Here is a 13,476-nt window from a genome sequence, read left to right as displayed (position 1 = left end):
ACTGTGGGAGAATGGGACAGAATAAAGGAAGAGAAGAGGATAGGAGGGTGGAGATGACAGGTGTATGGGTAGGAGTGGCAGAAAGTGAGGGTGGGCAGTGGGAGGAAGGGAGTGTGGGAAGCAGGAGGAAGGGAGTGTGGGAAGCAGGAGGAAGAAAGGATGGGGTGTGGGAGAAAGGGAAAGCAGGGAGTGGGAGGAAGGGAGGGTAGGAAGAGGAACGAAGGGTCTGTGGGGAGTGGGAGGAAGAGAGGTTGGGAAGTAGGAGAAAGACAGGATGGGCAGTGGGAGAAAGGGAGGGTGGGCAGTTGGAGGAAGGGATGGAGGGTGGTGGGAGGAAGGGATGGAGTGCAGTGGGAAGAAGGGGTGGAGTGCAGTGGGAAGAAGGGAGGGTGGGCAGTGCGAAAAAGGGAGGGTGGGCAGTGCGAAAAAGGGAGGGTGGGCAGTGGGAAGAAGGGAGGGCGGGCAGTGGGAAGAAGGGAGGGCGGGCAGTGGGAAGAAGGGAGGGCGGGCAGTGGGAAGAAGGGAGGGCGGGCAGTGGGAAGAAGGGAGGGTGGGCAGTGGCGAAAGGGATGGAGGGCAGTTTGTGGAAGAGATGCAGGGCAGTGGGCGGAAGGGATGCAGGGCAGTGAGAGGACGGGATGCAGGGCAGTGAGAGGACGGGATGGAGGGCAGTGGGAGAAATGGATGGAGGGAAGTGGATGGAAGGATGGGTGGGGTGTGGTAGGAAGGAAGGGTACACAGAGGGACAAAGGGAGCTTTGGCAGTGGGACAAAGGGAGGCCAGGCAGTGGGACAAAGGGAGGGTAAGCAGTGGGGCGAAGGCAGTGTGGGAAGTGGAAGGAAGGAAGGGTGGTCAGTGGGAGGGATGGAAGGTAGTGGGAGGGATGGAAGGTAGTGGGAGGAAGGGATGGAGGGTAGTGGTAGGAAGGGATGGAGGGTAGTGGGAGGAAGGGATGGAGGGTAGTGGGAGGAAGGGATGGAGGGTAGTGGGAGGAGGGAATGGAGGGCAGTGGGAGGAAGGATGGGTGGGGTGTGGTAGGAAGGAAGGGTAGACAGTGGGACAAAGGGAAGTTTGGCAGTGGGACGAAGGGAGGGTAAGAAGTGGGACAAAGGGAAGTTTGGCAGTGGGACGAAGGGAGGGTAAGAAGTAGGACGAAAGGCAGTGTGGGAAGTGGAAGGAAGGGAGGGTGGACAGTGGAAGGGAGGGTGGACAGTGGAAGGGAGGGTGGACAGTGGAAGGGAGGGTGGACAGTGGAAGGGAGGGTGGACAGTGGAAGGGAGGGTGGACAGTGGAAGGGAGGGTGGAAAGTGGAAGGGAGGGTGGACAGTGGAAGGGAGGGCGGACAGTGAAAGGGAGGGTGGACAGTGAAAGGGAGGGTGGACAGTGGGAGGAAGGGAAGGTGGGAAGTGTGTGGAAAGGAGAGTGGGAAGTGGGTGGAAGGGAAAGTGGAAGAAAAAGAGAGTGGTAGGGATGTAGGGCAAGATGAGGGAGAGAGGCAGAGTGGAAGAGGCTGAAGAAATAATCATTAAGTAGAGCCAAGAGCTTACAGACTTGTTGTAACCTACAGATCAGAGATCAAATCCCAGACCTTTGGATCTGTAGAATGGCATGAAATCACTGTGAACCACCAAGCTACACTAGAAAAAAAGTTCCATTGTGAAAATTAACAGAGGGTGCATCAAGATGACATTCTTAATTTTACCCTCTCTCAAAATGATGGGTTTAATATTCTACTAGTTTCTGATTAAAACCAAAGATTCCCATATTCTGCCATAAATCTTACAAAGACAAAATTAAAAATGGTGAGAAGAGGTACTAAAGAGGGGTAAACATAAGAGGACAAGCTAAAGAAGTAGAAAAAACATTTATTTTGACTTACTGTTCTTTTAGATCAATGCACTCTGCCAACTTAGACTTCCTATTTTTATTTATTCCTACAGCTTTTTTGAATGGCATGCGCAGAAAGAAATGGTTGAGTGTTAAGGAGTGGTGTAACTTCATGGGAAACTCTTGTATCTGTTACTTACAATCACTTTTAAACTTTGGAAATACAAGTTTCGCATGTACTGTCAAAATTACATCTGAAGAATCTGATAGCAGGCAAGTAGTGATATTAGTTTATTTCATATACAGGTGGAGATATGGAGAGGAAACAGAATTAGTATTCTTACCAAATAATTATGGCTTAATATGTACATGGTTTATGTTTATAAATACAGCACAAGACAGTTAGCTACTGTTAATTCAAAAATGTTTACAATGAAAAGTTTACCATTTACTTCTCTGCAATTAATTTAGATGCATAAAATATAACATTTTATGGTCTGTTATATTTAGAATAAAAGAACTACTTACTAAATTTGATTCATCTTGAAATGCATAATGAAGATTCGTGATCCATCTTCTATCTCCAAACACCAGAACATCCCTTTCTTCTTTGAAGCAGGCTGTTTCTGCCCTTTTCAACATCTCCCATTTATTCAAAATCTTCATTGCAAACACTTTCTCTGAACCCTTCATTTTTACAACACAAACTTCTCCAAAGGCTCCTCTTCCAATTACTTTAATAATCTCAAAATCATCACGTGAAAGGCGCAATGCCTTCAAATTTGTTGCGACAGGTTTAACTGAAATCAAGGAGTAACAGATTTATAATTTATGGTACCAAGTTTTCAAACATGTATGAAGTTATATAAATTAACAGTCAGCTGGTTTGTCAGATATAAAGCACCATTACAGGAAAACGTAATAACCCAGGACAGTAAAGATACGGCCATGACTCTGAGGCTGTGACTAGAGTTCTCAAAGAATATCTCAGCCTCCAGTCCCAAATCTGATAGTAGTTTGAGTCACAATGGTAATAGACAGTTTAATTTTTTAGAGGGAGGGTGTACTTCAAGACTTAAAAGACATACTTGCACACTACAATATGTAAAAACAGGAGAAAATTAGAGTTTATTGTCCCATTGAAGTGTTCTATTTGGATAGTATTACAAAAGTTGTAGAAGGAGATAAAGATCCAACAAGCATCTAGAGAATGTTCTGTTCTGAGGCATTAAATATGTTTGACAATGACAATATTTCTCTTACCAGAAGAACAACTGATGTTTAAAGTGCAACATCAAGTAATAAATACACAGGCCAACATTCAGAATGTTCTGAAAGTGAATGAAGTACTGAGACCTACCAAGACATAAGAAGAAAAAATAGCACATCCAATAAGAATAATCACTAAAGACCCATACTGAGCATTCCTAATGAAAAATATGGAAGTGCGCTGAAAAATAATACCTCAGAATTTTTTATGTGAAAACTCTTGAATTTGTTTATATAAAACAAATATTATTAACATGCTTCATCTTTATTCTTCTTGTCTACATATTTGTTTCCCAACACAGAAAATCCAGGAAGGAACGAAACAATATTTTAAAAGGATAGTTGCTACTCACTATATAGCAGAGATGCTGAGTTGCAGATAGGCACAACAAAAACAGTCAGGAAATGAGCTTGCAGCCAACACGGCCTTAGTTGGACACAAAATAACACGCGCGTGCGCCCACACACACACACACACACAAACAGCAGTCTCTGGCTGCTGAGGCCACACTGTGTGAATGATGGACCTGCAACCTCACCTCTGCTTCATCACTACCAAAGTTCCTCAAAAGTTTTCTTTAAGTTTTGGAAACAGATGAAAATCAGAGGATGATCAATGATAGTGAAACCAAGGTGTCGGATTGTTGCAGATGTCACAGCACTTGTGTGTGGTCTGGCATTCTCATGCTGCAGAAGAGGAAGCTCCATGTGTGGATGAACTCTCTGAATTCGAAAATCGATTACAGCATGCTGTTTTTCACACACCGACATAGTTACTTTATACACTGACATGTAACACAGTACAATTTGGCGCCGTCTAGTGGCAGAGGGCTGAAAATATGTAGACATGAAGAATAAAGATGTAAAATGTTAATAATGTTTGTTTTATTTACAAAGCTTTACGAGTTTTCATAGAAAACATTCAGAGAATTACTTTTCAGCACGTGCTCACATTAAGATGATAAGAGGAGTTTGCTAATTGATGCCAGGGACTACACTGCATTAATACACAATATACCAGAAGTATTTAATGCTTTCTAAGCATTGCGTCAGCAAAATAAAGGCAGAAAAATCACATCTGTGATTCCTATTAACCAGGTGGGCCAGGAAAACTTAGAAAGGCATTAAAGGACAAATGTACATCTACAATCACAAACATTGCAAAACACTGTCAATAACAAAGTTGACACCAACTTTTATACAGCCTAGTACAGAGGTATAATTCTCGAATGTTCTTTTTTCTTTCACTCTGCTTCTTTATGTGAAAGATCCCTAAATATTCCTAGTAAAACTAATGTTTCGAAAAGTGAAAATGAATAACTAGTATATTTCCATTGTAGTTGACTGATAGCAAAGTCATCTAGTACTGAGATGGCACACTTTTAGCAATTACTTTATCAATAAAACTAACAAAATTGTATTAGCAGGTAACAACTGACACATAAAGAAGCTGAAGTATCTGTTGTTATTTGCCACTTTCAATAAAAGTCGAAAGCAAAGAGTGCACACATGCATTGATGCAGGTATATAACACAGTTGATTAGGTGCTCCATCCAATTAACTAGCTTAGGTAACATGGAACATTAAGTGGCAAGACAATGACACAGAAAGTGAAATTACTGAACAAGAAAAATATAGCTTTAAGACTACTATGACTGAATACTTCCAAATCAAAAGTGATAAGAGGTGAAACATATGTCAACCCAAATTAATGCTTCACTGAACTTGGTATGCAGAACTAAACTCAGATCTTCAAGTACATCACCCTGCAGTCATGATGCCAGCTTTGTACGGAAACTTCTCAAAGTTTTTAGAGTAGTTTTAAACAGTGAACACAAAATATTGTTCTACGAGTTGAGATTTTCTATAATGACCAACAGATTTCTGGATACTAAATGTTTTGAACTATGTTATTACTGCTTCAGTAGGTCATGAGAGCCATGACAGATAACAATGTGAACACCACACAGTATTTCAATGAGACAGCTGCTCGTCATCTTCAGGTACTTACTGACATGTTGCTGCTGTGGCTCGTCAATATAAGCAATGGCTCACTACAAACTTGCATGTGCCAAGAGGTGGGGCTATAATCTCATCATAGATCAATCAGAGAGGACATGGACATCCAGAGCCCTAGCCAGAGGAATGGGCCACAGTCTTTCTAAGCGCGACTTGGGAAAAGTACAGCTGGAAGTTGCGACCCAGCACCCGTGCGGGCACAATGTTGTTGCCCAGTTTAAGTGTCCTGAATTCAATTGCCCATCTGTGTTGACTTGCTGGATTTATTACCCTGTGGTCGATGATGCCTTAGTATCATCAGTGCTGACTCCCATGCCTTTCCGAGTTGAAATCCAAATCTGTTAATAAAGTTGTTACTTACATGGATTTCAACTTCTTCTCTAAGTTTGTAGTTCCAGTACATGAAGGTGGGTGAAAGGATCTTTGTCTCTCCATAGTTCATGCAATGTCCCATGTCAAGACAGTATTCAGCAACAGCAGACTTTTCTGGATGACCTAATCTGCTGTGATGACTATATTTATCACATCTATCTTTAACAGAGTGACACATATGGCCAATGTATGATTTCCACACTGGCTTAGTTAGGATTTCATAATCCCTAGGTTCCTTACATCTAGGTTTCTTTAACAGAACCCTGGATTGTTTGCACTCACACTGGAGGGCAGAAGATACACTTTATTCAAGGTTTCTTGAATAGTCTGTCGATCTTAAAGGACACACTATCAATACAAGGTAGAAAAAGCATCCATTTCTTCTGGCTGTTCTTGAGATTTAGTGCATGCTTGTTGAAACGCATATCGAAACTGCTTAACAGAGTACTTTTTCTGGACAAAAACGGAGCACAGATGGCTAAGCTCTGCTGATAAGCTCTCTGGATCTGAGTTGACTCTAGCCTTATGAACGAGAGTCCTTAATATTCAACTGCACTGGGGCAGGTGATGGCAGCTCATGGCTTGTAGATATAGGTCAGTGAGAGTTGGTTTCTGGAACACACCAAGACACCTAAAAATGGGAGTTCTCCATTTTTCTCCATTTCCATGGTGAAGCAAATGTTCGGATGGAGGGAGTTAAGCAAAGCCATAACACAAAGGTGTTGTCCAAAAACATTTAGGTTTCAAAAACGCTAACTGAAGCCTTAGTCTTTGAAGTCTTCATAAAAAGGTTAGCTACTACGGGAGACACAGGACTACGCATAGCAGCACCATCACTTTTGGTAGGTTATATGTTGTGACTACTTTATTGTTCACAATGGGGCAAAATGGAACCCCTTCCATATGTATCTTAGGCAGGCCACAGAGTTATGGTGTAACTGGTAATTATACTCTGGAGTTATTTTTCAGTTGTTCAGGAAAGTGACTGGATCTGTCTTCTGCTCTACTTCATCCGTTGGATGCCTCTAGGGATGATAACATGCTGAGTCCTGCGATAAATTCTTCAGCTTGCCAAAGTAAGATGCTACAAGTTAAAGAACAGTGGTGTTTCCCCTGTCAGCAGGTAAAATTGCTATTTCTGTGTCTTCCCTTCAGGAACTGAGAACTTTTCTTTCGTCAGAGGTGATGCTCCACTTGTGTGAGGGCACACTAGTTGTTGTTGTTGTTGTATTGTTGTTTTCAGTCCTAAGATTGGTTTGATGCAGCTCTCCACACTACTCTATCCCATGAGAGCTTCTTATCTCCAAATAACTACCGCAACCTACATCCGTCTGAATCTGCTTGCTGTATTTATCTCTTGGTCTTTCTCTACAATTTTTACCCACCACACTTCCCTCCAGTACTACATTCATGATCCGTTGATGTCTCAGAATGTATGCTATCAAATATCCCTTCTTTTGATCAAGTTGTGCCAATAATTTCTTGTCTCACCAATTCCATCAGTACCTCCTCAATAAACATGAACAACCCATCTAATCTTCAAAATTCTTCTGCAGCACCACATTTCAAAGCTTTTGTTCTCTTCTTGTCTAAACTTTTTAGCATCCATGTTTCACTTCTGTACATAGTTACACTCCAGAAAAATACTTTCAGAATAGACTTCCTAGCGTTTAAATCTACATTTGACGTTAACTAATCTCTCTTCTTCAGAAATGCTTTCCTTGCCATTGCGAGTCTACATTTTATATCCTGTCTACTTTGGCCATCATCAGTATTTTGCTGCCCAAACAGCAAAACTCACCTACTACTTTAAGTGCCATGCTTCCTAACCTAGTTCCCTTAGCATCACCTAATTTAATCTGGCTACATTCCATTATCCTTGTTTTGCTTTTGTTGATGAGCATCTTATGTTCTCTTTTCAAGACAATGCCCATTCTGTTCAAATGCACTTCCAAGTCATTTGCTGCCTCTGAAAGAATTCCAATGTCACTGGCAAACCTCAAAGTTTTTATTTCTTTTCCCTGAACTTTAACTTCTATTCCAAATTTTTCTCTGCATTCCTATACTGCTTATTCAGTGTAGAGATTGAATAACATCATCAACAAGGTACAACCCTGTTTCATTCTCTTCTCAATCACTGCTTCCCTTTCACACTGCTCGACTGTTATAACTGCTCTCTGGTTTCTGTACAAGTTGTAAACAGTCTTTCGCTATCTGTACTTCACTCTTGATATCTTCAGAATTTTAAAGAGAGTATTCCAGTCAACATTTCAAAAGCTTTAAGTCTACAAATGCTATACATAGGTTTGCCTCCCCCTAACCTATCTCCTGAGATAAGCAGTAGGATCAGTACTGCATTGTGTGTTCCTACATTTCGCTAATGGCCTTGCCACAGTGGTAACACTGGTTCCCATGAAATCACCAAAGTTAAGCACTGTCGGGCTGGGCTAGTACTTGGATGGGTTACTATCCGGTCTGCCGAATGCTGTTGGCAAGTGGTGTGCACTCAATCCTTGTGAGGCAAATTGAGGAGCTACTTGATTGATAAGTAGTGGCTTTGGCCTCATAAACTGACAAAACCGCCAGGAGAGCAGTGTGCTGACCACATGCTCCTCCATATACGCATCCAGTGACGCCTGTGGGCTGAGGATGACACAGCGGCCGGTCAGTACTGCTGGGCCTTCATGGTTTGTTCGGGCGGAGCTTTTTAGTTCCTACACTTCTCCAGAATCTAAACTGATCTCCCTTGAGTTTTTTCCATTCTTCTGTGTTAGTATTTTGCAACCATGACTTATTGAACTGATAGTTCAACAATTTTCACACATGTCAGAAACTGGTTTCTTTGGAATTGAAATTATTACATTCTTCTTAAAGTCTGAGGGTATTTTGTCTGTCTCACACATCTTGCACATGGGATGGAAAAGTTTTGTCATGGTTGGCTCTCCCAAAGCTATCAGTAGTTCTGCTGAAATATCGTCTATTCCTGGAGCCTTGTTTCAACTTAGATCTTTATCTGCTCCCTCAAATTCTTCTCGCAGTATTGTATCTCCTCTCTCATCTTCATCTACATCCAGTCCCCTTTCTATAATCTTGCCTTCTAGTTTATATTTCTTGTACAGACCCTCTATATACTCATTTCACTTTTTTTTTTAGTACTGGTTTCCCATCTGAGCTCTTGATATTGATACAACTGTGTCTCCCTTCCGCAAAGGCTTCTTTAATTTTCCCGTAGGTAGTATCTATCTTTCCCCTAATGTCCTCTAGCCATTACTGCTTAGCCATTTTGCACTTCCTGTCAATCTCATTTTTTAAACGTTTGTATTCTGTTTCACCAGCTTCATTTGATGCATTTTTATATTTTCTCCTTTCACCAGTTAAATTCAATATCCCTTGTGTTATCCTATTTGATCCTCTGCTGCCTTCACTATTTCATCACTTAAAGCTGCCCATTCATTTTCTACTGTGTTCCTTTCCCCTGTTCTACTCAACCACCTCTGAAATTCTCAATAACCTCTCATTCTTTCAAGTTATCCAGGTCTCATCTCCTTAATTTCCTTTCATGTTGCAATTTCTTCAGTTTTAATAACCAGCAAATTGTGGTCACAGTCCACATCTGCCCCTGGAAATGACTTACAATTTAAAATCTGGTTCCGACTTACAATTTAAAATCTGGTTCCGAGATCTCTGTCTTACCATTAAATAATCAATCTGAAACCTCCTGGTGTCTCCAGGTATCTTCCATGTATACAGCCATCTTGTATGATTCTTAAACCAAGTGTTAGCGATGATTAAATTACGCACTGTGCAAAATTCTACCAGGCAGCTTCCTCTTTCATTCCTTTCCCTCAGTCCATATTCACCTACTATTTTTCCTTCTCTCCTCTTCCTACTATCAATTTCCAGTCCCCCATCACAATTAGATTTTCATCCCATTTAACTATCTGAATATTTTCTACTATCTCTTCATACATTTCCTCAATCACTACATCTATGGAGCTAGTTGGTAAGTAAACTTGTACTATTGTGGTTGGTGTGGGTTTTGTGTCTATCTTGGCCACAATAATGCATTCACTGTGCTGTTCGTAGTAGTTTACCTGCATTGCTATTTTCTTATTCAGTATTTAAACCATCCCTGCACTACCCCTATTTGATTTTGTATCTATATCCCTTTATTCACCACACCAGAAGTCCTGTTCCTCCTGCCACAGAACTTCACTAATTCCCACTATGTCTAACTTCAACCTATCCATTTCCCATTTTAAATTTTCTGACCTACATGCCCAATTAAGCAATCTAAGATTCCAGCTCCAATCTGTAGCATGCCAGATTTTTTCTCCTGACGATTACATCATCCTGAGTAGTCCCTGCTCAGAGATGCAAATGGGGGACTATTTTACCTCCGGAATATTGTATCCATGATGACACCATCATCATTTAACCATACAGTAGAGCTGCATGCTTTCAGGAAAAATTACAGCTCTAGTTTCTCCTTGCTTTTGCAATATTAGTACAGCAAGGTTGATTTGATTGTTTTTAGAAGGCCAGACTTTTTGGCCTGCAACTACTGAAAAGGCTGCGGCCCCTCTTCAGGAACCACATGCTTGTCTGGCTTCTCAACAGATACCCATCTGGTGTGATACAGCTATCTGTATCACTGAGGCATGCGCGCCACCACACGCATGGCAATGTCCATGGTTCATTTCTCCCAGTGTTTCTCCAGCAGTCTCAGTGGAGAGTTTCAAGACACCATGTTCAATGGCACTGATAAAATCCTGAATGGGCAAAGTCTTTGGAGTCCCTTTCTTAATGCTGATATCGTAATATCACTCAGAGGTTTACCTACAAAATTAAACAAAATGTGTCTGCATAGTTTACCTTCTTGCAATGACTGGCACATAAGGCAGTGGAACTTGGAAAATTTATGAGCCACAGCCTGCTGCCATGCACAGTCTGAAAGTAATGATGCAGCACTGTCCTACATTATTATTAGCTGAAAGTTCTCAAGCATAGCTGCATTATATCTTTATGGGGCAGTTACTTATCATTTTCCCATGGTGATTTTTACTATCGAGCTGTTTGGTAACCAAACTATACAGTAGCTTCTTAGAAAATCACAGGCAGCTACAGGCTAGGGTGAGCTGTAATACCATCTCAGGGGAAGTTGACATGTAAAGTCCCTGTTCTAACAACAACTTGCAGACCCAATACAATGCAGTGGAGGAAGCCTCCTCAGAAGCTGAAGATCCAGGCATGAACATCTGGGAAAGATGCTATTACCCACTATGGCTTTCCTAGTTTTGGACCCCCTTGTGTGCAGCAAAGGAGGTTAGAATATAGAAGGAGATGATATTATTTATGTATCAGTTGAAGTCTGTTGGCCATCTAGGCGAGTCTTAGAAGTCTGTTCTGTTACAGCACTGTATTAAACCTACCTTCTTACAGCTAATGCACTGAACTGACTGACAGTTCTGAGTATGTAATTGAACAACATACTTTCATATATGAAGATGGTATCTGTTCTTTCGGACATGTCCGAAAGAACAGATACCATCTTCATATAGTTAAGGCTAACCAGTCATTGACTTTTCTTCTTCTGTGCTGGATGAACATGCATTGCCTGAATTCATACGGGACTCGGTAATATTGTCTGCTGCGAGTAATGAGTGTAATGGGTAGGAGCACTACGAATGTAGTGTGTGGACATTAAGTTGGGAATGTGGGTCTCACAGGGAGCGTGCAAGGGATAAATCCGTGCAGTCGCACTATCCTCTGTGCCCTCAGTGGCTCCGATGGATAGAGCATCTGCCATGTAAGCAGGAGATCCCGGGTTCGAGTCCCGGTCGAGACACACATTTTCAACTGTCCCCGTTGATGTATATCAATGCCTGTCGACAGCTTAGGGTCTTGATTTAATTATCATTTCATGGATGAATACTCATCATCAGATAATTGAAAACTTAAAATTTTTAACATCAATTCTCAATCATTGAGCATGGTGTGCATTGCGGCTAAACAGCCAAACATTTTACTACTGTTATAAGTGAGATTGAAGAGCAGCACTGCATAACAAACACTTCACCAAGAATGCCAGTATGGCAGAAAAAAAGGTTTCAGTTTTTCAATGTAAGAGGGTCTCCCTATATTCTGAGGTCCTTGGGTGCAGCCTTGCATTTGGGATCGTGGCAATATGCCATGCAACTGTGTAAGTTACTTCCCCTTTGGTGATGTTACAGCCCCTGTCCTCCTGTAGACTCCTCCACTTTTCTAGTGAGCTACCACATAAAATGGCAAGCAGCAACAACTCCTTAATACGTAGCAGTAACTGAAGAAGAAACCATGGTGTCACTTAGAAATTTGCAATCAATATCACACCTGAAATTTTGCTTGAAAATTTAGTACTTATTACATCAAAAGAGTTGTAAACAACACATTAAGTTATAACTCTAGCAACCTTATAATTCTTGTGATCTTCCTGTTCCTCCACAATCACTTGATATGAGAGCATAATGATGTGTCAATGAGGAAATAAGTCACCTTTCCAGCCACTCTCCTTATGTTTAGGAATGGCTTTGTCAGTATGTTAGTAATTACCAGCCACACACACACACACACACACACACACACACACACACACACACACACACACACACACACAAGAGAGAGAGAGAGACCTATGTATAAATACTGACTGTTAATACAATAATACTTAAGTATGGTATGATTCACTGATGGTGATGTAAACAGCAACACAAATGTCATAAATCGGAAGTTTTATACACAGTTAGCTCCAAAAATGACAGCAAAATCAAAGAAGAAGTTTTATGTTGTTTTCAATAGACTGGCAGACAGACTGCTCTATTATATTTCAGGAGTGCATCTGGGACAGAAATATTTCTTCTGTAGTGTCGTTACCATATTAAGGGAAAATCTGTGAGAACTTGCCATTAGCTGGTGATAGTTGGTGAGCATGACGTGTCGTCATTGGGGCTAAGGAAACAACAATGTTGGTTTACTGTGAGTTGGGATAGGTTCACTCAGTGTAAAATTCCAGTAAGTGGTAACGCTTAGCACAGGCAAAGAGAATTTTCCATCATCAGGATTTCGGGGTAGTGTTGCTGACTAATGACCAGAAGCAGTGCATTAGTATAATAGATGGGTTGCTATCTGGAATAAATAGCTGTCAGTCTTGTAGAAGATTCATTTGCAGTCCAGCTATCTACCAGGACAAAAGGGCTATACCAGACAAGGAGGCGACACGGAGCCACCAGCCACCAGCAGCAGCCATGGGTTCAAGTCTCTGTTGTAGTCCCAGCCTTCTGCACTAAGTCCCTCCTCTGAATCTGGTGCCAAAGTGCAGCGGGCAACTTGGGCAGCAGCTGGATTCCCACCCAAGGACAGCAGGTCACACACTGGGCACAGCAGCTGCCTTATGACAATGTGGTGGGTGTACCTCTTTGCTGCACGATTCAACCACCTTTGTGTGGTCATATACCATAAAGTTGACTAACTCTGCAAGATTCTTGTTCATCTCCACATGACACTGACATCAGTGCTGTGGCTCACACAACAGGGGCAAGGTGCTAAGTGCAGGTGTCATCAAAGCAGAGCAAGAACACCTATTGCAGCCAGCTGGCCAGTCACTAGCAGTTGCCTTACCGGCTATCGGCGTTCTTCCATGGGGCAAGGGCGTCGTCACCTCCTGATATCAATGCAGTGCTGGTATCCAAGTACAAAATAAATAATGCTTTCGACAGCCACTTCTCTTGCTACCTTCATTGGCCTGCCACCCAGTCTCAATCCTCAGCCATTCGACATCCTGACGAAGTAGCTACCCCACTACCCTGGGGTTGACTACAAATTGGCATCAGAGTTGGTGATATTGTTTTCAGTGGCTAGCAGGGGGTGCATTGTCCATGCAGTGCATGCCTGAACCACAGCTTGCAGTGTCAGCAGAGTGGGGTGAGAGGACAAATGGTTGGTTCCTCTTGG

At 42.0% G+C, this 13,476-nt stretch overlaps 1 protein-coding gene across 1 annotated transcript in view; it reads right to left on the bottom strand.

Moving 5' to 3' along the window:
* Positions 1-13,476, bottom strand: part of LOC124614022 (serine/threonine-protein kinase Genghis Khan) — a 349,615-nt gene that overhangs the window by 240,369 nt on the left and 95,770 nt on the right. The window contains exon 4 of the mRNA XM_047142836.1: positions 2,356-2,627. Coding sequence (XP_046998792.1) covers positions 2,356-2,627 — 272 coding nt within the window. The remainder of the gene's footprint in view (positions 1-2,355; positions 2,628-13,476) is intronic.

Source organism: Schistocerca americana, chromosome 4, assembly GCF_021461395.2.
Source record: "Schistocerca americana isolate TAMUIC-IGC-003095 chromosome 4, iqSchAmer2.1, whole genome shotgun sequence".
NCBI lineage: Eukaryota > Metazoa > Arthropoda > Insecta > Orthoptera > Acrididae > Schistocerca > Schistocerca americana.
The sequence above is the reverse complement of the archived record's forward strand: the minus strand, read 5'-3'. Positions and strand labels throughout refer to the sequence as shown.